General features: G+C 42.0%; 1 protein-coding gene across 3 annotated transcripts in view; it reads right to left on the bottom strand.

The window, feature by feature from the left end:
- ARHGEF28 (Rho guanine nucleotide exchange factor 28) overlaps positions 1 to 27,388 on the bottom strand; it is a 311,840-nt gene that overhangs the window by 182,754 nt on the left and 101,698 nt on the right. For all 3 annotated transcript variants that reach the window (XM_060093040.1, XM_060093041.1, XM_060093042.1), the window contains exons 3-4: positions 4,073 to 4,220; positions 1,246 to 1,539 (exon numbers count right to left, since the gene is read on the bottom strand). In XM_060093040.1, coding sequence (XP_059949023.1) covers positions 1,246 to 1,539; positions 4,073 to 4,220 — 442 coding nt within the window. The remainder of the gene's footprint in view (positions 1 to 1,245; positions 1,540 to 4,072; positions 4,221 to 27,388) is intronic.

Raw genomic sequence — 27,388 nt, 5'->3', positions numbered from 1 at the left:
TATCTAGGATGTGCAACTCCTTAAAGGTCTCAGGATACACCGGTCATTCATTCAAGTACTTTCTGAGCACCTGTTATGTGCCAAGCTCTTTGCTAGGTCCTTGGGGATAATGGTGAGCAGAACACACACCATCCACTCCCTCAGGAAGCCCACCCCTTCATTCATATCAGTCAGCTGCCACCAGCTAAGTGCAGCACATGGGATTCAGGCATGGATGCTTTCTTTCATCCAAGGTCTTAAGAAATAAGAAACAGCCTTAAGTGCCAGCAGAGTTTAAGTATAACCCTAATAAAGGAAAGAAATGGAGGTCCTCTCTGATTGTGGCTTATGACCTTATGATTGATTCTGCTTAAAAAAAAAATCATACCCCTTTTACCTAGAGTAGTTCATTTAATCTTAATCCATGATCAACTTTAAACCAACCTGTAACCAGAATTTATCAGGAAGCAGAAACCCTTAAAGACAGCATCATCCAACCACAAAGCTAAAGTCATAGGAAGAATACAGAAAAACAGCAATAGTACATGTTTGTGTCCAATAAAATACAGAGCAATAGTTCTATCTCCAATACAATTATGTTACTTGTAATCACCATAAGTAGTATCTGTTGAACAGCGTAGCCTCATGCATCGTATGAGCTTATATACAACATCTATATCTTTGTTCACACAGATTCCAAATGGTTTTAAGAGTCTATTTAATGATATTAAGAGTCTATTTAGTCTTTTAGTAAAGAAGGGGCATCCAGAAGTAACTCCAAAAGTTAGCATAAATATAGTAAATATGAATGCTGTCAGTGACACTGACATTTTCAAAGATGTCAATGCATTGGTTACATTTCCTGCATGGCCACATTTCTTCTCATTGTTCCACAGAGTTGGCTGCGTGTTCTTCCTTGCTCAATGACTCTACCTATTTGGAAATAGGACACCAATATCCCCTTCTTACAGCAAGAAAACATACCAAAGGAAGCGGAGCCACAGCCCAAAGCAGCTGGCTCAAGAGCCTGCCACAAAGAAACAGTCCTTCCCTCCTTGAGGAAAAGCTCTTCACCTCCTGGAAAAGAGTGGCATCAACCAGCCCAGAGATGAGTGGCTCCGAATGTCAGGGATCCCAGACTGAACAGTGCAAGGCTCAGGTCAAAAGTAGGCAGAAAACCCACCCAGGCAAACAGGCAACAAATTGTAAGGCACATTTGAACTTGACATAGAGAGGAGACATCTTAATTTCCTGGTAAGGACCCACCTTCAAGTGAAGAATTTCCCAGGACAGTCCACCCAAGAGGCAACTCCAGATGGGTCAGAGCCAGCACGAGCTCCTCGTCCAGAGCAGGCAATGCTCCCGCCGTCAGGGCGAATGGGGTCAGCAAGGTCTGGTGGCTACTGGCTGTGAGGCGATCGGCTTGGGTGACCAGCAAACGAGCCAGCCTGCAGGCCATATTGTCCACATAGGTCACGGAGTCAGAGCCCATGGTCACAGGGGAGTAACCTTCCGAGCAGAGGCACACAGACACCGTCACCGTCTCCTGAAGCCTGTGGCCTGGATGACAAGATAGTGAACAGTTCACCCAGAGTCTGCGGAAGATGCTCTCCCAGTGTCCAAAGCTTTGGCCTGAGCATACCACACGCTCCAGGAGAGCAAGGCAGAAAGGAAATGCGGCCAATTATCTTCAAATGCTGCCAAGCCTGTGGGCCCAAATTAACACTGACCCCATCTTCTTCCAGTGACTCCTGATTTTCAAACTGACCTTTATGAGCTCTGACCATTTCAGGGCTGCTTTTCTATCATTACCACTGTTATCTGGCACAGCTTCACCTTGTACTTCTACCCAACCATCAAATTCAAGTTTGTTGTCTTAAAGGCCTTTGCCCTTTCCTGTTCTGGCATTTCCTTCTGAGTCATATGTTTTTATATATTTATTTAGGTGATAGTTTTATAAGGTAGCACCACAAAGTTACACAAGTTTACCCTAGTTCCTCAGAGTTATTTTGAACGTGAGTAGGGTGGGTAAACACTACTCAACAGAAACACTATATATACTCTTCATTGGCCCACCACCACTTCTGAGAATGGCTTCTCTGTCTTGTAGATGTTCTTAATACTTCTGCTGGGTGGTCACCTAATCCTGCTACCCATCCCTCCTCCTTACACTCTTCTTCCATTTTACCAAGGTTGGTGAACTTCTACCCAGGTATGTTTTTATGTCGTCCTTGGCAGAATGTCCAGGAATTACTACCACCAAACCTCTGCGATCAGGGTATTAATAGCTGCACAGAAGAAGGGCTAACATTCAGCCACCACTGGCCCCCAAGCAAATGGCTAATGGGTGCAAATCACCTTTGCTCTGCCTTATCCTCCAAAGCTTTTCCCCAGAAGCTATGCTGCCAGGCTTCAAGGAATAAGAGAGTCCCAGGTTTACCAGGCAAGAGCTTACTGCTATTTTCACATCATTGCCTTTTTAAAGTGGTCCAATGGTACAGCACAGAGTGCAGCCCTTACCCCCAGACCACACACGTCCACTGTATACTACAGAAAACTGTTGTACATACTTTGGAAAGGTACCCTGGCAAAGCTGTATCCGGGAAAATGTAAGATTCAGAAATGTGGAACTGTCTGCAGTGAGTTTGTTAAAATCAAGGTAAGAACCCTCCCTTCTAAGCAGGCCACAATATAATAAAAAAAGATTTTCTGTAGCACACAGGGAGTGGGAAGAAGGTTCACCCCTACCTGCAAGTGAAGAAAAAGACAAAAGTTTTGATGTTAGGAGTGGCACTTTAGTTATTATTTTTATTCTTTCTCTTATAAGAGGCTGATAAAAAAGAGAAAAACCAAGAAAACAGGGCCAAGCTAAATGCAGCAAAAACATCAATGTAAATACCAAAGCAAAAGGGAGAGGCAAAAGAGACTAGAAGCCAGTATAACTCTGTGCCATTAATGTGGTTTGACTTTTTTTCTTATGAGGATGGGAGTTACTGGGCCTGAGAGAGAAGCGCTTAAAATTGCCCAAAGCCCCAGAAATTGCACAATAGATTGATTCAGTGACCAAACCCAGGTAGGTCTGAAAGGTCTTTGTACGTCACTACAATTCTCTATGTCTGTGTTTGCATGTTTCCTGTCTTCCTTCTTCCCACATGCAACAGATATACTACAGAAGCACTTAGAAACATTTTTCTTTTAAAAATGAGGCCAGTCTTACCTATTAAAAAATTGAAGGTTCCCTCTATGATACAATTTAAGAAGGCCTAAGAGACCCACAGTTAAAACCGATAAACAAACAAGAAAAACACCACCTCCTTTCCTGCAGGTAATGGCATCTTAATTGCACGTTTAGTCTACAGCTTGATGTCTCAGATGTACAACCCACATGCCAATGAAAATACAAAACAACTGTACCTGAGGAGGGGCTGTTACTTCATGATAACACATTAACACGAAAAATTAATTTGTCATCTGTCACCGTGGTACTTGAAGACAGCTGGGAGAATTACACGTTTCAGAATGTGAACATTTTGGTGGTGGGAAGAGACAGTTCTGGAAGCTGAGATCCAGCAGGGAAGTGTCTGGATAGACATGCTGCCAAGGAAGGAACCCCTGCCACCCAAAGGAGCAAAGCAGAGAGCAGCTGCTAGACTGACCACAGGAGAATGAAGAAGAGAGAATGAAGACCACTGCCAAGTATCTCAGATCTGCCTGAGCTGTCCTTGGCCATGGCTCCGGGACTGCAGGAAGCAATACGAAGACAGAGCATCTCCTCCACGGAATTGCACCCAGGGCACCCCCAACCTGGAGGGTAAGTCTAAGTTGGGCTGCTCAGGGAGCTGCAGACAGAGCTGGAAGTGGCTCAGACGTGAGATAACCCCGTGTGAGTGTTCTTCCTTACACACACATACACACACATACACACGCACAAACACACATTCTTACATACGCACACACACAAACGCACAAACACAAACACAACCACACGTTCTCACACACACATACGCTCTCACTCATACCCACCCCACCCCGAGGCACCATGAAGGTGCTCACAGACAGGTTTTTCCATTGCACAATAAAGAGGACACCTCACCTGGAACGCTGGATTGGAGAATGTTATCCTCCATGCGCTCTGCAATCACGATGTGTCTCTGATGAGATCCATTATAAATGAAGTAAAACTCGGCATCTTTAGGAAGATAAACGTTTTTGCCAAACTTCGCATAGACCGTCATCTGCCCCTGAAAAATGAACAAGTCAAGGTGTCATCACACTTCCTCGTCCTGGCTCTAAGAAACCACAATAAAAAGGGGCCCGATACAAAACAGGATCCTTTGTAATGTTCATTTCATGTGGGCGAGCCCAAATATCATGAATCCTTCTTCCTAAAAACAGTGTTTTGGACGACAGGGCGATGTTTCCTGATCTATTTAAGTATGCGTGTCAGAGCTGGTTTGTTCTGTTTTCAAAATTGAAGAAGTTAGGGCTTCCCTGGTGGCGCAGTGGTTGAGAGTCCGCCTGCCAATGCAGGGGACACGGGTTCGTGCCCCGGTCCGGGAAGATCCCACATGCCGCGGAGCGGCTGGGCCCGTGAGCCATGGCTGCTGAGCCTGCGCGTCCAGAGCCTGTGCTCCGCAACAGGAGAGGCCACAAAAAAAAAAATTGAAAAAGTTAGAGCATACAAAAGAATTTCTTTATTTACTAGATGTGCAATTATGATACTTGGTTGTATTTTACTTTCTTTGAATTCCTACTACCTGATGAACATCATTGCTTGTATTAATTTTTTCCTGTACCTGAGATACCACCATAGTATAAAGCTTCAAAATAACTATTCTTAGCCGTGTCCTTACACTGTACTGGACCACAGTGGCTTGTAAGAACCTTAATTAAATATTCACAAACATTGCCAAATAAACAGCACTATGTGATCCAATACTTGCTGTGCCCTTTCCCACCGCTGTTTGTCTTCTCTGAGGGAATTCTCTGTCTTCTTTCTTATCTAGCCTGGCCTCACACTTTCTCTTGAAAGCTTCTGTTTGGCACAAAGCCCTGCTAAATATCCTGGTCCCAAGGAGAGGAGCTGCCAGCCTGGGTCACTGAGGCACACTATGAGGAAGGAAGGAAGGAAAGAATGAATGGGCAGCAGGCTAATGCTCCCCAGTATATCATAATCCAGAGGCGGTGTCGGGTGGCTCAATCAGTGCTACAACCAAGGCAACAGTGATGGATGAGCCTGCCAGATTGTCTAGGGCCTGGAAGGCTTCAAGGATTCAGGATGCTCCCTCCCCTCAACCACAAAAAGGCAATACAAAGGGGGCCTCGAGGGAGCAGGTACATACCACCCAGCTTGTGGGAGTGGCAGGAAAATGGAAATCAGGAGGTGGAAAGGGTCACCCACTTTGGAGGGCCTCCAGAGCTCAGCCCAGTGTGGAGAAGCATCTGGGCTTTTGTGTGCTTGCCCAACAAAAACAAACCCACTCTTCGAGAGTTCCTTAGCCCGTGACAGGAGAGAAAAGTGAACACAGAAAAGCCTCCACAGTCTCCTAAACATCTGTTTGCCTTTGATGATAATTAGCATGGTATTCCTTAGGATATCAAGAGGTAGGCCAATCAGGACCAAAAACAAAATCAGTGTGGACCTCCTCTTTCCAGTAACTACATGGTTGTTCTAGCTAAAATTTTAAAAATAAACAGGCTATGTTTTCCTAGTGGTTTGCAATCCATCACACACATAAAACATCATCTTGAATCCTCCTTAATAGGAATAAATACACATTGTGGAGTTCTAAAAAAAAAAAACCAGTTCACAATTTTGAATTGTCCTTTCTCTGTGTGTGTGCACACGCGTGCACACACACAAACACATAATCAATAGAAAGTAACATGCCAAGAAAAATCAACCATACAATAGCTTCAAAAAAAAAAAGTTCAGGAAGAGGATCTGAAAAGCAAAAAACAATAACAAACGTCTGACATGACAGACAGAGGAAACTTAGATGAAATTCCATTTCCTAAAAACAGAAGAACAGCTTGCTTTAGTCATGTTCCCGGTTTCTAAAGAGACTATTAATTATCCACGGACAAAATCTGAACCGACCTGTTGGTGATACATTTTTGTAATGCTAGAAAATAAATTGTATAAACAGATCAAAGTTTTTCACAGATCACAAGGATATCTAATCTGTATCTATTCAAAACAAGGATCATATTACTATTTTATTTGGTTAGGTGAACCAGGACTACAACTTATGAAAGTGTTTGCAACCCTTTTCAATGCAATACAACTCCAAACAGGAGAGTTTTATAATTCAACTATGCTTCCCTTTCAAGACCATACCAAGCTTTATACTGGCCAAAGAAGATAAATAACAGTCAGGTCAGAAATAAGACATGGCCATTAAAGAGTGATGCTCAGAAGTCTTAGCACTAAGAATAATATTCAGCAATAAAACGGGTCTCTCATTTGCTAATCACAAAGAAATCAGAAAGATATGGTGAAGAATATTATGGGAGGAGGAGGGAGGGGATGATACAGAAACGAACAAAGAGACCCAATGAGATAGAAGGGGATGGGGGGTGGAGTAGCAGGAGAGGAAGACAGGGAAAGGAAATATGAATATGAACAAGAACATTTTCATTCAAAAAAGCTAGACAAAACTCAAAGGAGATTTAGATAAAGCTACCAAGAAGACTAGCAGAAGGAATGAGCTTCTCATCATGTGCTGAGGAACAAGCACAGCATAAATGATAAGACACAGGTGAAAATTTTTGACTAAGATTGAGGACTTTCTAATCACTGTGGCCATTCAAAATCTACTTTTCTCAAAAGGCCACTAATTTTATTAATGGCAAAGATAAATTCCAATGTACAGATTTCCAGTGTGTCGCCATTATTTCCCCATCTGGATTTAACTGCATACTTTGTTTTAGGCAATTGAAAACTATAAATTTTTGTAAATGAATGTTGGCATCAATATCAGAATCATTCTGCTTCTATGCAGAAAAAATAGAGATGTGTTATAACCTTTCTGTCAATTCACTATATTCCAAATTAAAAAAACAAAACAAAAAACACTCAGCTACTTCACTGAAACTCCTGAAAACAATAAGAGGCTTAATAGGCAAAATTATCTTCCCAAATTAATCTGTAGATTTAACACACTCTAATTAAAACTGAAACTAAATTTGTCAAATGAAACTCAACAAGCTTACTGTAAAGTTCATCTGGAAGAATAGATACACAAGACTAGAAACAAAAGTTTTGAGAGAGAGAATAATGTTTGAGCTGTGGGGGGAGGGATAAGACCATCAGAATTCCATGGCAGAATTTCCTGCCTTGGAAATTATGTAATAATAAAGGTGGCATTTCCAATCAGTGGGGAAAGAATGAACTACTCAATAAATCATTCTGGAACAGTAGCTATCCATCAGGAGCAAAAACATTCTTCACACCAAATACTTAAATTCCCAATTAATTCAATATTGAACATAATCCATAAGTGCAGAAAATTAGAAAACTGTCTTAAATTTTTCATTTTTGAACAAAAGGATAGCAATTAAAGATATCTAAATTTCATCTATACTGACACCACCCTAGTTAATCAACCTTTTTTTATTTTTCCTATTTCCTTCCAGTCTTTGTTCAATGCACAGCTAATTATTACATAGTTATACTCATGGCACAAACACACATATGGTTGTACTTTTTGCCTATCAAAAGCATTTTTCCATGTTGTTACAATTTTTGGCACCATTTTTAATAGCATTCCATCAAGTGTTTGATGTTCCATAATTTACTTAATCATTCCTCTATTGTTGTACATTAAGGGTATTTGTAGCTTGCTAATATTATAAAAATACTACAATAAATACTTTCATGTGTATTGTTTTTATGCTTTAAATTACTTTCGTAGAGTAGAATTCCAGAAATGAGGCCAAGAATGGGCACAATTGTCACCACTGCTTTCCAAAAATGTATCGACTTTCATTACCACCTGTGCTGGTCAAGAGTATCATTTTCATTCCAACTTTGCCAAAACTTTCTTTTTTATTATTTCCTAAGTTGACAGATAATAAACAGCTCCTCATTGATTTAATTTATATTTTTTCCACTGCCACTGAAATTTATTGCCCATTTTTATCAAAGCCTATTACTAAATGGTGCCAGCAATGTTAGTGGCCTGATTAAATTTTGATTTAAAGAATTCTAGCCTTCCCTCTTCTATTTACATCTAAGTTCACCTTTGCCACAGGCAGGTCAAAATTTTCACTTTCCCAAATGAACCCATCGAGAGCAACATCAAAATCATCCCCTTTCCCCTATTACTTTCTTGTGCCCAAATCAAAAGCACCCAAACACTCCTGTAAAACCACTAAAGGGGGCTTCCCTGGTGGCGCAGTGGATGAGAGTCCGCCTGCCGATACAGGGGACACGGGTTCATGCCCCGGTCCGGGAAGATCCCACGTGCCGCGGAGTGGCTGGGCCCGTGAGCCATGGCCACTGAGCCTGTGCGTCCGGAGCCTGTGCTCCGCAACAGGAGAGGCCACAACAGTGAGAGGCCCGCGTACCGCAAAAAAAACAAACAAACCCACTAAAGGTCAGGTAACATGGAAAACAGGAGTAACTAAGGTAGAAAACTTAACTAAGTATAATCACACTAAATATCTCTCAATATAAGCACAAACAAAAAAAATTAGGCAAATTAAACCAACATTTTTTACAATCAAGTATCCCCCTAGAGAAATTCTACTTGTAAAACTCATCAATAATTCTCAAAGATCAAACCTTCTGCTGAAATGCTGTTATCATGTATGGATTTCACCAAAGAAACCAAAGAGGTATTAAATGTATTTGCCACCATAAACTATTTCATCCAACTCTCCCAGCTCCTCTTCCAATGGCATTTAAAATGGAAATGGACAGTGACCTTGATGTGCATATTCTAAATATTTTTTCATTTATCTACAACGGTCTCTAATTCAAGTTCTCTAATACCCTGAATAACTTGGTGGCTCTATTATCTTGATCACTGAGTATTCTTGTGCTAATGTTCTCCTTCCCTCTCTCCCTTTCTTCTCTCTTACCCTCTATAGACAATGTATCTGTGTATACTTTGTTAATAACAGTGTCATTTGCTGGACAACAACCTTAACTATGTAGTTTCTAAAATACCTGGCATGGGCTTCCCTGGTGGCGCAGTGGTTGAGAGTCCGCCTGCCGATGCAGGGGACACGGGTTCGTGCCCCGGTCCAAGAGGATCCCACATGCCGCGGAGTGGCTGGGCTCGTGAGCCATGGCCTCTGAGCCCGCTCGTCTGGAGCCTGTGCTCCGCAACGGGAGAGGCCACAACAGTGAGGCCTGCGTACCACAAAAAAAAACAAAACCTGGCGCGACAGGCAGTAAACAAATACTATAGTTTCAAATGATGACAATGAGAACAAAGTGTGCATCCTTTTATAGTGAGGTTTCTTAATCTGTGGCCACAGAAAGAGTCCATATGGGTCTCAGTTGGTCTGCGAACCTCTAAAAATTATGAGCAAAACTGTTTATGTGCATGTGTGTCCAGTTTTCTAAGGAAAGGTTTATGATTTTCATCACATTCTCAAAGGCATCTAAAGATTCAAAAAATGTTATGAACCACAGTTTTCGTGATAACAAACAAAAATGGGAATTTAATAAATGCTTTTTATTGATAATTGTCACCTTTTCATATAACAGTAAGACTGTTCTGTTTTCTAAGGTATTCTAGTATTCTACACAGCCTTTTTTTGTGTGTGTGTGTGGTACGTGGGCCTCTCACTGTTGTGGCCTCTCCCATTGCGGAGCACAGGCTCTGGACGAGCAGGCTCAGTGGCCATGGCTCACGGGCCCAGCCGCTCCGCGGCATGTGGGATCTTCCCAGACCGGGGCACGAACCCATATCCCCTGCATTGGCAGGCGGACTTTCAACCACTGCGCCACCAGGGAAGCCCTACACAGCCTTTATATGGGATGATTTTTGACAGAAGTACAATGAAGGTAAATGTTAATTGACATTAAATATTACAATGAATGTTTCCTAATACATGCCATTAAAACCATTATCATAATATAAATACAGCATTCTAAGTGAACTATCAAATTTGATTTTTTGTTTTTAGTATTGGAATCTTGACCTCCTTATAGTAACCAAAAAAAAAAAAGTTAGTAATTCTACCTAGAGACTTCTCTGCAGAGCACAGTGTGTTGAATGTTGTAAGATCCTTAACAAATAAATTTTTAAAAGATGCATTGTCCCATGTCATAGGTAAGTGAATAAAAGTGCAGGTACTAGTTAGTACCAGCACTAACAGGATCCCAGAGCCAGATGAACAGTATTGGGCTTCTTGCTTTCTGCTCCACCCTCTAAGTTATACTACCCTTTACATTCCTCAAGCAAAATTCCAAAGAAAGGGCTGTGGGCACAATATTTTTTTTTCTAATTACTGTATTCAACTCAAGTATTTCTTTAAAACAAAGTTTGAAAATGCAAAAATTATTTCCTATACGTTGTGTGCACATATTAGATATAAATCCATATCTATAGACATACATATATTATTTTATACGAACAGTATATAAAGTGATTTCTCATGTATTTTCTCATCTTATTCCCACAATAATGTCTGGGAAGTATTATGATGATTTTTATTTTATAAATGAGAACACTGATACTACTCTCAGGTCCAGTGTGTGGCAAAGTCACAAATCAAACCTAGATCTTCCTGTTTCAGGCCCAGCACACTTTTGTCCCCAACATATCATGGTACAAACAGAAAGTGCTCAGGTATTAATTGATTTATCTACACCTTTACACTTAACTCAACATTTATTTTATGTACTGAATACAAGGATTCTCATCCTGAAACCCATGGGTAGATGTGGGGTTGAGAGGGAATGCGAGGTAGGAGAAATGTTGCTTAATCCCCATGAAGATATATGCACAGTTTTAAGCATTCATCTGGGGAGAGTGTCTGTCTTTTAACCAGAGATTCCTAGGAGGGTACAAGGAGCATATGATTCAAAAGGTTAAGAACCGCTGATTTAAAGCATCTTTTGTACAGTGTAAAATATAAAGGTCATTAAAATTTATTATCCAAACCAAATCTAAGTCAACAATATTCAGTTGAATATAAATTGGTTAGATCCAGGGGAAAATATCACAATGTCATTTTTTTTAAGGAAGGTAAACCAAAATGAGCTAAAAGACTTACATAATATGTTTCTTCAGAAATAGCCTTTGGGGTAGGAATGGCTTTTTTTCCCAGACAGGATAAAATAGAACAGAACAGGCCAACATTCCTACTGATAACAAGAAAATAAAGACTGAAAAATTAAAAGTAATATTCTTAAAAGCGTCAGAAAACTATGGAAATGAGAATAAAATGTAATAAAAACTCTGGAAAGGGCAGAACCACTCTGAGAGGTTACAGAAGCTAGAAGACGATGGAATGGTATCTTTAAAACAATGAAAGAAAGTAAGTGATGACCTAAAATTCCCCACCTAACAAAAATATTCTTAAAAATGAAGTTGAAATTAAATGTTTAAGACACATACTGAGGGAACTCACTGCCAGCAGGCCAGCACTAAAATAATTACTAAAAGAACTTATTCAAGCAAAAGTAAAATGATCTCAAACAGAAACATGAAAATACAAGAGGCAGTGAGGGGACTTCCCTGATGGAGCAGTGGTTAAGAATCCGCCTGCCAATGCAGGGGACACGGGTTCGAGCCCTGGTCCAGGAAGATTCCACATGCTGCGGAGCAACTAAGCCCATGGGCCACAACTACTGAGCCTGCGCTCTAGAGCCCGCGAGCCACAACTACTGAGCCCGTGTGCCACAACTACTGAAGCCCACACACCTAGAGCCTGTGCTCCACAACAAGAGAAGCCACTGCAATGAGAAGCCCATGCACTGCAACGAAGAGTAGCCCCTGCTCACCACAACTAGAGAAAGCCCGTGCACAGCAACAAAAACCCAACGCAGCCAAAAATAAGTAAAATTTTTTAAAAAATTAAATAAAAACACTATGAAGTATAAATTAAAAAAAAGAAAAGAGGCAGTGAGGCACAATGAAGTAAATAAATATAATTAATACCTAATGTACAAAAGAATAATTAAAATGTCATGGAGTTTAAAGTATTTGTACAACTACAATGTCTGACTACAGTAACATAAAAGGGAAGTGTAATTAGAGTATCTAACAGTTCTGGGAAAATGTTAAAAGTAATAACTTACTATATTTATAATATGTCACATCTACATGTATGTTGAGAGTAACCACTAACAGAATAGTAAAAGAATGTATAGCTAACAAGTCATAGAGTAAAAAATGAAATAGAAAATAAATAATCAAAAACATAAGACAGGAGAAATTAAGAACATAAAACATGTGTCAAATAGAGAGTTATATGATAGATATTAATCCAACTATATCAGCAATTATATTAAATATAAACAGACTGATCCAAATACAATACTGATAAAGTTAGGTATGGATTTTTAATTCAATAACAGTTACAATATCTATATGTTGCTTACAAGAGACACACTAAAAATAACACAGAAAGTTTAAGTAAAAAGATACACTATGCACAACACTAACCAAAAGAAAGCTAGTACAGCCAAAACAATATCAAAGTAGTTTTTAAACCAAGACATATTACTAGAGAAAGAGGAACTTTTCATCATACAGTGTAAATTAAACAAGATGATACAGTATTAAATCTGTATGCACCTAATACAGACATAGCTTCAAAATATATAAAAGAAAAATTGACAAATCCACAATCAGTGGGAAACTTTAACATGGCTCTCTCAATAGCTGATAGAACAAGCAGACAAAATTGACAAGGATATAAAACATCTGAATTACACAATTACCAAGATTACTAATCAAAAGGAATAATTACCATAAATTAGATGTATACAGTAATATTTATTAAAAAGGCATCCATTATCCAAACCTCTGCATTAAACTCAGTTAAACATAGACACAAGCATAAAAAATTCTTGACGACTTTCACATTTGGTGAAATGATTCACCACTATAGAAATGAAATAGGCTTTGTTTCTGTAACACAGCTAAATTGAGTGAAAAACAATTCATGACGAAGGTCAGTAAATGACTCTAGATTCCTCACAAGACCAGAAGCAGGCTTTAAAAAGTTGATTAGCTTACTTCCTTTTAAAATCACTAACTTACTCACAGATTCCATAAAAACATAGAACTCCTAGAAACTGAAAACAAAAACTGATACTTCAAGTAGATCATAGTAGGAAATATACTGAGTTGGATATAAGAATACTTAAACTATAATCTCTACCCTTCCATTATCCCAATATTTCTTGAGGAATAAATGTCCTGCACTTGGTTCCAAAATAATCAACTGAAAAAATTAAGAATGAAGCAAAATGCCGTTTAACAGTTGGATATCAGTGGGGATTTTAGTCCATAATCAACTAAGTGTGAGTTATCACTGAGACAGCCACCCAAAAATGCTAATTCTGCTCAACCCTACATCGAAGAAAATCTACTAAGTTCATTAAGAATGGTTATGGTCCAGCTCTTCTCTATACCTCTCAGATATACCTGGGCCATGGAATACTTTATTAGAAATATAGACAAAACTGACAACATGTTCAGAGAAAAGTGACAAGGATGCTGCAGGGACACAGAAACCATGCTGTCATATGAGGAACAATTGAAGGAACTGGGACTGTTTTGACAAAGGAGAAAAGACTCATGATTAAACAGTCACTGTCACAAATATCTGAGGGTCTGCCATGCAGACAAGGGATTACACATGTTCTGCAGGCCCCCAGGGGAAAGCACAAAACAATGGACGGAAGGACAGGGCACAACACAGAGTTCAGTACCACAGTGAGAGCCTTCTAAGGATCAGAGATGTCCAAAGATGACTTGGATTACTTCAGCTTAGGAGGAATAAGCACTACCAGGAGATGGTGGCTTTGATTTTTGTTTTTGTTTTGCTTATTTGTTTATTCTAAGAGAATGGGGCTAACTATCTAGACTTGAAAGTCTAGAATTTGTCACACCATGTATATAATTCTACATTAACAGCTTCAATATAAAAAATGGGAGGTCTAGATAAGTGGTGTTTGGGATTTAATTTCTCCCTTATTTTTTTGCTTTGGTTTATTTCCTAGCTCCTTGGATTGATGATTAGTTTATTTTCACTCTCTGCATTGGTGGTCTTCAAACAGGGGAACCATAGGTTCTAATGGAGGAATGTTGGGACTTTACAAACTTTCCTCTTAAATTTCATTTTGGAAAATATGTTTTCAATTATATTTACATCTAAAAAGATTGCATTCACTTAAATGTATTATCTACCAAAATTTAATACACTGGAGAAGACTTGAACTGCTAGACTAAGTCATTGCTCTCATTGAATTAATAAATGTAATAAATTTGAAAAATATAGTTATGATAAAGTTTGTATCAAGTTTACACATCATTCTCCATAATACTTTGTGTGGGGGGAAAAAAGATTTCTCCTTCAAAAAAAAAAGTTTCAGCACCTCTATTTAGGGTCTCTAAGGCCCCTCTGACTCTAGGACACCCTCTGCTATATAGTCTATATTGGAAAATAAAGTCCTATTAGCTCATTTTATATTTCATAGCTCAAGCTTTACATTCACAACACGGTAAACACTACGTTTCTCCAATTTCATATTCAGGTTGAACCCATGCAGACAGTAATCTCACATGGTTATTTCTAACATTTGAAGTCTACAGATTTATGTCAAACCAAGTGGTGTCTGAAGGTCAGTGTAGGTCAGCTGACAGGACTGAAAACACCATACCAAAACCAAGACTACCAGGAATACAAAGAACCTTAAGTCTCCATAAATTGATCTCTCCTAAACAAAGAACTGTGACCTGCCACCTGTATTCTTATTTCAGGGTAGATCACAGAGCTCCTGCATTCCACAGGAAATCCCTCTCATGAGGGCACAAAGGAAAGGAGCCCTTTGACCCTCTCATCTGGCCAGCTGTGCCAGAACACCCCTTCTAACCTCTATCCCCAATGCACACAGGCACACACTCACACTCACACGCAGAGAGAGAGACACACACAGGCCATTCTTAATTAAGAGCGTGGAAGATTCTGCAGAGTAATGACCCATGCAAGATTAAAGAATCAGAGAATCCTCACTAAAAGAAGCATAGGTTCAGAAATTTATAAAATATACAGCTGAAAGAAACTCATCTGGATCAAAACCCTGACTTCACCAGTGAGGAAACTGAAGGCCCACAACAATAGGTGACCTGTTCTGGGTCCCATCACACAGCAGACCTCAGGCCAGAGCCCATGTCTTCACCCTCCATCCAATCCTCTTCCCACTGCTCCAAGCTACAACCTCTGACCCCCAAGTGAATCCTACTCCTCCCCGAAGGACTGGGAAGAATCTTTATGGAAACAAGTTAGGATCAGAAGCAAACTCTCCCGACGTCCCCTACCCCCACTACATCCATATCCCTCCATCCTCCCGTCTCTTCTCTTCCTAGACCTCCATCACCTTTGTTCAACCAAAGAGCGCTCTCAGGGCCTGTTGCTCTTCTCCTGACTCTTTTCCTTCTCAAATTGGAACAAATGCAGGTAAAAGCCAGCTCAGTCACAGAATGGAAAGCATGAAGCCACAGAAACCAGAGAAGCAGGACAATGAAGAAGGAGCATCCGGAGACCAAGATCAGCCTCAGCTCCCACAGAGTGGATGGGAAGCGAGGAAAGAAGAAGACTCAAAAGATGAGGGCTCAGTGGGGAGGGAAAGGAAGAAACAGCAGCAGTGGCAGGCTGAGGAGGGATGACAACGGAAGAGGACAAATGGCTAGACAAACAAAGCAACGTGCAATTTAATTGAAAAGGGCAAGAAAGATAGAAAATAGATAAATGGAAATGAGCAGAAGAAAGACAAATGTCCAGCCTACCAGGAACTACAATCTGGAAACACCTTTGTAAAAAGAAGGGAGGTGGGACTTCCCTGGTGGTACAGTGGTTGGGAGTCCGCCTGCCAATGAAGGGGACGCGGGTTCGTGCCCCGGTCCGGGAGGATCCCGCATGCCACGGAGCGGCTGGGCCCGTGAGCCATGGCCGCTGAGCCTGCGCATCCGCAGCGGGAGACGCCACAACAGTGAGAGGCCCGCGTACCGCAAAAATAAAAAAATAAAAAAAAAAAAAAAAAGAAGGGAGGTGGAGGGAAGGACCTAAATTTTGGCGCCTGCAAAGAACATTTCATCTGATCAAAATCAAGAACTACGGGCAAAAGAAACACTACAGAATGCGTATATTTGTGACACATCATAAAAGGGGGAGGGTGTGTTTTCAAACTACTCACATCCAACTACTTGCCCCACCCCCACTCTAGTAATTCCATCTTTCCTATGTCATGTACAACAATGTGGGGAGAAGGGACGACACACTTAGAGACTGCTTTCCCATTCTCCCTTAGAATCAGCAATGGCTTTAGAATGCAAGAGCCCCTTTTTCTGGCCTTGTCCTTTTTTGCCCCTCACTTAGGATTCTCTCTGAATCTTCAGGTCAACTGTTCAGGGTTCTTAGCCAGTGAAAAACAGTACCTACATCCAGAACTGCCATGTTGGCTTCATCAGAGGTACCATTCAGCCAAAAGTCAATTGGAGTCTCCTCTCTCTTCCTTACTCGGCGCCGAGTGCAGCAGGACCAGCACAACGTTTGGAGCAACACGCACAGAGAACCAATCCGAAAAGGCTGAGCACGCAATTAATCCTGTTCAGAATAATACCTCCCATTTCCCTAGGGCTTCACTGTTCACAAGGCGTTTGTGCATGCTACCCCACTTGAACCTCACAACCCCCAGAGACACAGACAGATGAGAGACTGGCCCATGACCCAGGTAGCCAGAACCAGCCCCTGGTCTCCCCATACATTCACGCCTTCATTCCAGATATGTACTGAGTGTCGACCAGGTGCTGTGGCTAAAACAAATCACCTACCCCAGGGGCCCCCAACCCCCCTGAACCGGGCTTCACAGCAGGAGGTGAGTGGCGGGCGACCGAGCGAAGCTTCTTCTATATTTACAGCCGCTCCCCATCGCTCGCATTACCGCCTGAGCTCCGCCTCCTGTCAGATCAGTGGTGGCCTTAGATTCTCATAGGATCGCAAACCCCACCGTGAACTGCACATGCGAGGGATCTAGGCTGCGCGCTCCTTATGAGAATCTAATGCCTGATGATCTGAGGGGGAGCTGAGGCAGTGATGCTGGCACAGGGAAGCGGCTGCAAATACAGATTATCATTAGCAGAGAGGTCTGACTGCACAGAGACCATAATAAATCAGTTGCTTGCAGACTCTTATCAAAACCCCATCAGTGAGTGGCAAGTGAAAACAAGCTCAGGGCTCACACTGATTCTGCATTATGGTGAGCTATATAATTATTTCATTACATATTACAATGTAATAATAACAGAAATAAAGTGCACAATAAATGCAATGCACTTGAATCATCCCGAAACTATCCCCTCACCCCTGTCCGTGGAAAAACTGTCTTCCATGAGACCAGTCCCTGGTGTCAAAAGGGTTGGGGATCGCTGACCTACCCTATCATTCTAGTGGGGAGACAGATACAATGAACAAATAATTAAGCCCCTGATACGTGAGTGATTAGGAAGACCCAATAAAAATAAGGCGGGGTAAAGAGAGAGATGTTTTAGATAGGACAGTAGTAGGATATTCTAGTAGAGACCTGAACAGAGTAAGGGAGTGAGCCTTGCGGATGTGAAAGAGCATTTCAGGCTGAGGGACCAGCAGGGGCAAAGGCCCTGAAGTGACATGTGCCTGGAGTGTTTGGAAAACACCAAGGAAACCTGCTGGTTGAAGCAGAAGAGGAGGGAAATGGGAGGCAAGGTCAGGGGTAAGTAAAGGCCGCTGTAAGGACCTGGGTGTTAACTCTGCAGTGGGAAGCTGTTGCACAGTTCAGGGTAGAAAAGTGACAAGAGCGGAACTTCATTTTAAAAGGATCACTCTGGCTGCTTTGTTGGGAATAGACCATGATGGGACAAGGGGGGCTGAAACCAGAGAGGCCCACTGCAGGAACCCGGGCAAGAAACGATTGACCTTTTCTGCCCTCTCGTGGAGGTTCTTCCAAGAGCAGGAAAATGCACCAGTTTCCCAGGAAACAACAACCTTATTCAGCTCTGCTTACCACTGACTGCAGCAGCCTCCAAAAGCCCTGTGCCACTGAGAAGATGGGGCCACAGGGCAGAAATGGACCCTTGCCATTGTGTGAAAGTAGGCAGTTATTCCAGGGCCCTTGGGAAAGTGCTGGCCTGAAACCCCAGTCCTTCCTTCCATTTCTTACAGACAGATGATGGACGGACGGAAGGAAGAGAGAAAGAACTCCCATTTACCCCTCTGCTGGCACTTATCAATCAGCAATTTACAAATTCAGTTGACCAAATAGTACTTACGGTCAAACGGCTTTTCAATCTGAACATGAAACAGCTTTGATCATTAGCTAACTCTAACCCAAACTTCTGTGGTATATAAACTTCTGGTTTTTCATAGGGCCAACTATAAACATTCAATGGACAAATATAACCTAATATGCTTTACAAACCTTACTGTGACAGATGCCTAGTTGCAGATACTCCACCATCGTTCAAGCCCCCGCCATAAAGAAGTTATTGAAGTCATCTCAGGAAAAAGAGTCAGACTTTGTTTTAACTCACAGTGAGTATGAAATTTCTCACTCCTGGACATGGAAATTCAATGTGAAAACAGTAGTATTTACCAATTTATTCACTGAGGTTGCTTAGGAACCCATAAGGATAAAAATGGCCATCACAGGATCCCTTTGTGTTTTAATTTATAGTACTGGGCATTTGAATGTCGCAGGCACCATGCTAAGTGAATTATCTCATGAAATCCTTACAACCACCCTTTGAGGTAGAAACCATCACCCCCATTTCACAGATGAGGCAACCAAGGCTTTCAGAGGTAAAGTGCTCTGACCACAGTGATCTGGAGCAGATTCAGGTGCAGAATCTGGAGGTTCAAGCCCATCTCTGCTAGGTAGACTCTGCTTCCCACCTAACTCCTGGCACATCCTACCACTGTGCTCAGCACTGCATCACCTGGAAGCAGTGCCTGGCCCATTGCGTTGACTGACAGTCACCCCAGACATAACTCCATGGGGTCTTAACAAGCTACATATGAATGTACTATGAGTACTTAGAAGAAAAGACTCGTGTTCAAGGAACATGAATATTGTGACCACTTTTGAATTATCTTATTCTCCTTTCTCCCTTCATACAACAAATACCTGATGTGTGCCAAGCACAGATGGTAGGAAGAAGACAAGACCTGACCCTTACCTTCACAGAGCTCGTGGTCTGGTAGGCAGAGAAAAGCTTAAGCACCCAAGTTAGGACCAGGGGTCCCTGCAGAGATGGGTGCAGGAGTAACCAAGTCTGCCTTGCAACACTGGGAAAGACTTCCCAGAGGATGAAAGGGACTTTGTCAATGGAAGGGAATTCCAAGTAAAGACTGGGTATAGAACAGTTCCTTGGGGTTTACTGCGGCCGGAGGTGGAGAGCAGGGCTAGAGGGGAAGCTGGACATGAAGGCAGAGGCCAGCTCACAGAGGGCTTGGGGGACAGGGATTCACCAGAGGGATTCTGAGCAGGGGAGGGACACATCAGATCTGCATTTGATCTAGGGGACAGAGGTGGTCACACCAGAAAGGACCCTGTGGAGGCTGGCCTTTCTTGGAGTACAGTCTCTTTCACAGTACCCTATGGCTCCTTAATTTCTAAAGAGTACTTAAGATAACCCTAGAAGGTAGAAGAACATGGGTTTGGGTCAACACAACTGACCAGGTAGACAAGAGACGCTGGTCTGGTAATGCTTTAGAGCGAGGAAGGCAAAGGTTGATTGTGAGGCCTCTAGGGTTAAGGCAGACCTGGGTTGCAACCTCAGCTGCCTCAGCTACCTAAACTGTGAAATGGGATAAATACAGAACCAACCCATCTTATGGGATAGGTAGGACTAAATGAAGTCAAGTGTATTGATACTTGCCCAGCACCTAACATTTAAGTGCTTAATAAGTAAATTAACTAGCTGTTAATACGATAGTACTAAAAACATTATTAGTTAGCATTCTTAGGCTAAATTATTTCACCGAAGTTACTATGACCCTCTCCAATTCCTCTTAGAGGCAGCAACAGGATCCAAATCAATGTAGAAAGGTAAAATAAGCACTATACATCCATTAAAAAGATCTCACATTTTATCAATGAAAACTCTTTCTACTTCAAAACAGTCTTCCCTCTAAACTGCAGGGGAAAAAAAAAAAAAAAACGAAAGGCATTTTTATCCTAAAGATAACTCACTCTAACAGTTTGGAAAAGTAATATCAGTTATTCATTCTTCTGGACCCGGGCGCTACTGCTGTCTGTTTACAGGTCAACAAACAGAGCACTCATTTTCGAGGATCTCAACCAAATATCCGGCAAACTGGGTCTCACGGGACCTAGACTTGCCTTTGTCACTGACCTATCCTTTTTTGTCTAGGTCTAGGCAGTATCTTACAGACAGACAGGACTCAAAAGGTTAAATTAAAAGAAAGTCCATCTCTGTAAAGCAAAAGAATCATTTCATACTGTTTGTTGATTCCACTGTGATCTTTCATACACCACTTTTTTCTTAATCCAAAGTAAGACAGTTTCATACTCCATTCATCAAGTATTAAGCCCTATTAGAATACATTCCACACACTGTTCTAGGAACAACAGAGGCATGAGTGAACTGAGCAAACCCCTGATTGCATGGAGAAACTATCAGATAACGCTGAATGATGCCAAGTGCCTAGGGAGTTATTTTAGACTGGGCAGTCAAGGAGACCTTTGAGAGGCAGGGCATGGAAGCTGAGATTTGGATTGCAAGATCTGCACATTATTTTAATGAAAGAAGAGAAAGGAATAAGAATGGAGTGAAAGGGAAGGAAACAAAGAAGGATAGGTCAGTGAAGAAAGCCAATCTGTTGGAAACAATCAATGAAGGCTTTGTCCCTAGGCCCAAACACAGGTCTGAAGTGTTGGGGAGCTGCTCCACGCCTTACACTGGGTAACAGGTAAGTAGGAAAGTAAACCTGGCCACTGTTAACAGAGACACCCTGGAAGCTCGTTGGTGTAACACAATAGAAGTTCATTTCTTGCTCACATAACAGCCCCATGCAGATACTGCTGATTGGGTGGCTCTCCTCCAAGTAGCTTTCCAGGGACCCAGGTTCCTGCCACCTTGTGGCTCTGCCACCGGCAACACTTGGCTTCCAAGTGACCCTGCTCTACTCCAGCCTGAAGGAGAAAAGAATATGGGCCACCACAGCTGTCCAGGCTTGAGCCTGGCTCCCATCTCCTGTCCCATTCCACCGGTAAGGCCTCAGCTACCGAAAGTAACTGGAAAATACTGTAGAGCTGTGTGTCGAAGAAAAGGTTTGGTTATTCGCTTAATCTCTGCCACAGGCTCTGGCACGATGAGTGATTCCTAGAGAACATCTAAGAGCTCACAGTGTCACTAAGTCCCAAGCTCAGTTTAATGAAAACTGAATAATACCACACTTGAAAAAAAAAAAAAATCTGGGGCTTCCCTGGTGGCGCAGTGCTTGAGAGTCCTCCTGCCGACGCAGGGGACATGGGTTCGTGCCCCGGTCCGGGAGGATCCCACATGCTGCGGAGCAGCTGGGCCCGTGAGCCATGGCCACTGGGCCTGCGCATCCGGAGCCTGTGCTCTGCAGCGGGAGAGGCCACAGCAGTGAGAGGCCCGCGTACCGCAAGAAAAAAAAAAAAATCTAAGAGAGGCAAGAGTTGGGGATTGTGTTGAAAGTAAATAATGGCTAAGCAATGCCATCATACTCACATGGCTATTTTCTTTTTCTTTGCTTTTTAATATTTATTTATTTATTTATTTATTTAGGCTGTACCTGGTCTTAGTTGTGGCACACAGGCTCTTAGTTGCGCCATGCAGGATCTTAGTTGCGGCATGCAGACTCTTAGTTGCAGCATGCAAACTCGTAGTTGCGGCATGCGTGTGGGATCTAGTTCTCCGAGCAGGGATCGAACCCGGGCCCCCTGCACTGGGAGTGTGGATGCTTACCCACTGGACCACCAGGGAAGTTCCTCACATGGCTATTTTCAAAAGCACATTCTGCCTGCCCCTGTCTGTGTGTCTTTGTCTCTGTCTCTCTCTCTGTCTCACACACACACACACACACACACACACACACACACACACACACATGCCCTCTCCCTCAACAATTTTACCCCAAACATAGTGCCAAAAGTTATACTTCTGCAAGTGTCCCTTAATTCAGGAAAAAAAAGGAGCTGGAAGAGAACAGCTTCATCAATAAAGAACTGCTTACATAATAAAGGAAAACTGCATTATTTTAAACGTTGTTCCAAACGATAAAGGAGATTTCTGACACCGACCATTAAATCATGTCACTTAGGTATTACCCCGAAAGTACAGCATGCACCACTAATGGGTGCTAAAAGTTTCCCAGAGGTACACGACGTTATAATTTACCTGTCAGAGAGGCACAACGTTAATGCTCATTCCAGGACGACTCTATCCTTTAAAAACAACAGCTCAAAGAGGAGTTCGCTGGCCACGTGGTAACTGGGGGCTCCCCTCAAGTTCATGACAACACAGAAACCCGTCAGCTACTCTGCTGACTGTGCCAGTGCCCTCAGTGCTTCCTCAAACCCAAAGGAGCACTCAACATTCCACAAGGTCCTTTCTCTGAAAAAGTCTTTAATAGCCAAGCAAAAGCATGCCCCCAAGACTTAGGATGATTTGTGTTTTTAAAGACATCTGGCTAACTGAAGAAATCCTTAAATGAGAGTAAGCCCTGAAGTTTTCTCATTCCTAACAGGATAGACAGACTGTGTTTGGGTTTTTTTTTTTTTAAGTTTGTACCTCTTAATCCCCTACCCCTCCAATGCCCCTCCCCCCCACACTGGTAACCCCTAGTGTGTTCTCTATACCCATGGACAGGCTCTGCTTTTTAACTGGTTATACCCTCCTTCCAAATTACACACCTTCAAAACCTTTTGACCATATAAGGAAAGCACATGTAACTCTCCCTACATCAGTGTAAACATGTTCCCAATAATCACAGAAATTAAAGCATTCCCACTGAAACCCAATTTGCTAAATTTTGAGCATACGGAGCACACAGTTGCTAAAAATGGACTATTCTTGTCATAGAGAACATCAAGAGTTTTCTACAGTTCTGGATGAGAGATTTGCGGTATTTTGTTTTAAAGCTTCAAGGCAAGGAAGGGGAAAAAATTAAAGAATTTCAACGGATTACTACAATAAAAACAATCCAGTTCAATCATACAAACTGTTCCAAAGACATCCAAGATGCTGGTCTTTAACTGTTTGACAAAAGACTCAACACGGACTAAAAGATCAAAAGATTCTAAACTGGTGCTTAATTTTTAGGGTAACCTCAAGAATTGATTTCTCTTTTTCAAGTCTAAAGTTTTAAACCACTGAAAACGTCAATCTTTAAAGAAATTCCTCTTCATAGCAGATACTTTTAACCCATATTGATAGTAGGTTACATCCATTATAAAGTCAGCAGTCCACTGGAATGTGTTTTCTGAAAAAAATACTTTCATATCCTTTATTTTGCCTAAAAGGTACCTACTGATGCCAAGTAACACTGGAATCAGCAAGGTGAGCAAGATGTACACTGTACACTACTATTAGGAAATACATTTAATCCTTACAATAACATTGCAAGATAGGTTTTGTAATTCCTATTTTATAAATGAAGGAAGTGAGACTCAGTACAAGTTAGAAGGTCACAGCTGGAATTTGGATTCAGGTCTATCTACTGCTTGCTACTATTTCAAGATCAAAACAATTTTTATTGCATAACTGGTTTGTAGGTATTTACATGCCCCAAAAAAGACAAGCCCCTAACTCCTGAAGTTCCTCTCTGAAACTAAAAAAGTTAGCCCACACAATTTGGGTGAAACTGGCTGCTTACTGTAATGTGCTCACCTTATTGAAGAAAGGAGAGTATTTGCCTCCATAATAACAGAAAGCAGCAGCTTGCCTAACATGTGATCAGTGACTAAGCAAACGAGAAACTGAACACATTCTGACCATGTACTGAAATAAAGGGCGAGGCTATAATGAAGAACACAAATTAAAGGATGATGATCTAAATGACTTTTAGAAACAGAAAAGCTGGAGAGTGAAAAATTTCCAACAGTTATTCAGACTGTTGTCCTACAGACAAGAAGACCCAGCCAACCAATCTGAATATTTCGATCGGTTTGACAGTAGATACCTAGAGTGAATACCGCAGCTCCCTGAAGCAGAATCTGCAGACAGTCCTCCTTTACCCCAGGGGATATATTCTTGAAAATACAATCAGCACTGTGCACGGTCATCCTCATTATTAGAGCATCACGTATCACCATCCCTCCACTAATCTGCCAAGGCCGGTTCTAACTGCTTTCAACACATTAACTCATGTGAGTCCACAACGAGCCTTCAAGGTAGGTGTTCTAGAGTATAATCCCCATTTGACAAATGAGGAGAATGAGGCAGGGGTGCTTAGATAACTTACTCGAGGTCACACAGCCTATGAGGAGGCTGAGCCAGGCAGTCTCTCTTTTTTTTTTTTTTTTGGTACGCGGGCCTCTCACTGTTGTGGCCTCTCCCGTTGTGGAGCACAGGCTCCGGACGCGCAGGCTCAGCGGCCATGGCTCACGGGCCCAGCCGCTCCGCGGCATGTGGGATCCTCCCGGACCGGGGCACGAACCCGTGTCCCCTGCATCGGCAGGCAGACTCTCAACCACTGCGCCACCAGGGAAGCCCCAGGCAGTCTCTTAATAGCTAAATCCTCAAACAGATGCCGTTGGGCCCACTGGCAATCCCTACATGCTCCTCCCCTGAGGCCAAGACATGCCTCTAGCTGCACACAATTGTGGGTCAATCTCACCAGGTTGTGGCAATATTTATGAAGCCCTATATAATGTCCTGGGCTTTCTTGCCATTTCCTAATTTTCTGCTCATCTTTCTTCTCCAGTTCTTTGACTGCACCTTGAACTGCTGTAAAATTCACATTTTAACACCAAGCACCATACTCTTCTTTTGTTTCTGGGGGCAAGTTCACACACCTTTGGTCAACCATCCTGCATCAAAACTGCTCCTTTAGGGGCTTCCCTGGTGGCGCAGTGGTTAAGAATCCGCCTGCCAATGCAGGGGACATGGGTTCGATCCCCAGTCTGGGAAGATCCCACATGCCGCAGAGCAACTAAGCCCATGTGCCACAACTACTGAGCCCACATGCCACAACTACTGAAGCCCGCACGCCTAGAGACCATGCTCCACAACAAGAGAAGCCACCACAATGAGAAGCCCGCGCACCACAACGAAGAGTAGACGCCGCTCGCCACAACTAGAGTAAGCTCACACACAGCAAAGATGACCCAACACAGCCAAAAATAAAAACAAACAAATAAATAAAGTTATTTAAAAACAACAACAACAACAAAATAAACTGCTCCTTTAAAACACAAGAAAAATGGTGGAAAGAACAGCCACAGAAAACAAGACTTGCAGAACACACTTGCCAGAGTTGCTTGGCAGCTCACTCCCTGCCTGGTCTCATCAGGATTTCCCAGTGGGAACCCTCCCCTTGGCTACAACTCTCAGGACCCTGTGTTCAGCGTAGGGTGGGCACTAGTCTCTGTGGCTAAGAATATCCCTTAGCATTCTGAACAAGGGGGAAAATATTAACCTTTCCACTCATCTTAACTCTCCATGATAAGTACAAAGAAGGCTTTGTAGTACATTGTGCACTGTACTTTTTCCAATATTTCATAATTTAAAACCGTTTAAAGTTTTTAGTAATAGATTTATATATCACATCTGACTTGAAAGAAAAATCGAATTTTCAGACTTGCAAAGCTAAGGAGTTGATCCAAGATCTGTAGAGACGCCACAAAGGGAAGCCACCAATTGTGACCCATGATTTGATGGCGACTGGCCCAACCATTTCTTTACTGTATTGAGACAAAACAAATAATTGTTTTAAGACTGAGAAGCCTTCCCAAAACCAAGCAGGTCTCTATCCTGTTCTACATGCTTACTACTGGCTTCAATGAAGGCATAAATGTCCTTATCAAATTTACAAATGGCAGGAGCAAAGTTGGGAGGGTCAGTGATTATAAATCAGGATTCAGAAAGAGCAGGGCCACTATGGAGAACAGTATGGAGGTTCCTTAAAAAGCTACAAATAGAACTACCATATGATCCAGCAATCCCACTACTGGGCATATACCCTGAGAAAACCATAATTCAAAAAGAGTCATGTACCACAATGTTCATTGCAGCTCTATTTACAATAGCCCGGAGATGCAGACAACCTATAAGTGTCCATCATCGGATGAATGGATAAAGAAGATGTGGCACATATATACAATGGAATATTACTCAGCCATAAAAAGAAACGAAATTGAGCTATTTGTAATGAGGTGGATAGACCTAGAGTCTGTCATATAGAGTGAAGTAAGTCAGAAAGAGAAAGACAAATACCGTATGCTAACACATATATATGGAATTTAAGAAAAAAAAATATCATGAAGAACCTAGGGGTAAGACAGGAATAAAGATGCACACCTACTAAAGAATGGACTTGAAGATATGGGGAGGGGGAAGGGTGAGCTGTGACAAAGCGAGAGAGAGGCATGGACATATACACTACCAAACGTAAGGTAGATAGCTAGTGGGAAGCAGCTCCATAGCACAGGGAGATCAGATCGGTGCTTTGTGACCGCATAGAGGGGTGGGATATGGAGGGTGGGAGGGAGGGAGATGCAAGAGGGAAGAGATATGGCAACATATGTATATGTGTAACTGATTCACTTTGTTATAAAGCAGAAAGTAACACACCATTGTAAAGCAATTATACTCCAATAAAGATGTAAAAAAAATTTTTTTTAAAAAGTTACTAAAAGTAAAAAAAAAAAAAAAGAACAGGGTTCGCGTGCAATGGCTCAGGGACAAAACTAAAACCAATGAAGAGAATTACCAAAGACAAATTTTAGACCACAATTTAAAATTATTTATAATAATTTAAACTGTCCAAATATGGACTCTCTTCCTTATGAGGTAAAGAAGTTTCCACCGTTAGAAGTGTTTAAAGAGGGTAGAGGGCCATCTGTTCCTCTTGTCAGAAAGAATTCCTACACCTAAGATTCCATAATGAAATGGTTCAAGCTTGCACTGGACGTTTTCCCTTTGCTGATACTCAGAGAATCACAAAAGCACAGAGTAGAAGTGGTCACAAAAGA

Source organism: Mesoplodon densirostris, chromosome 3, assembly GCF_025265405.1.
Source record: "Mesoplodon densirostris isolate mMesDen1 chromosome 3, mMesDen1 primary haplotype, whole genome shotgun sequence".
Classification (NCBI taxonomy): domain Eukaryota; kingdom Metazoa; phylum Chordata; class Mammalia; order Artiodactyla; family Ziphiidae; genus Mesoplodon; species Mesoplodon densirostris.
Note: the sequence above shows the minus strand (reverse complement) of the source record. Positions and strands in the feature narration are given on the sequence as shown.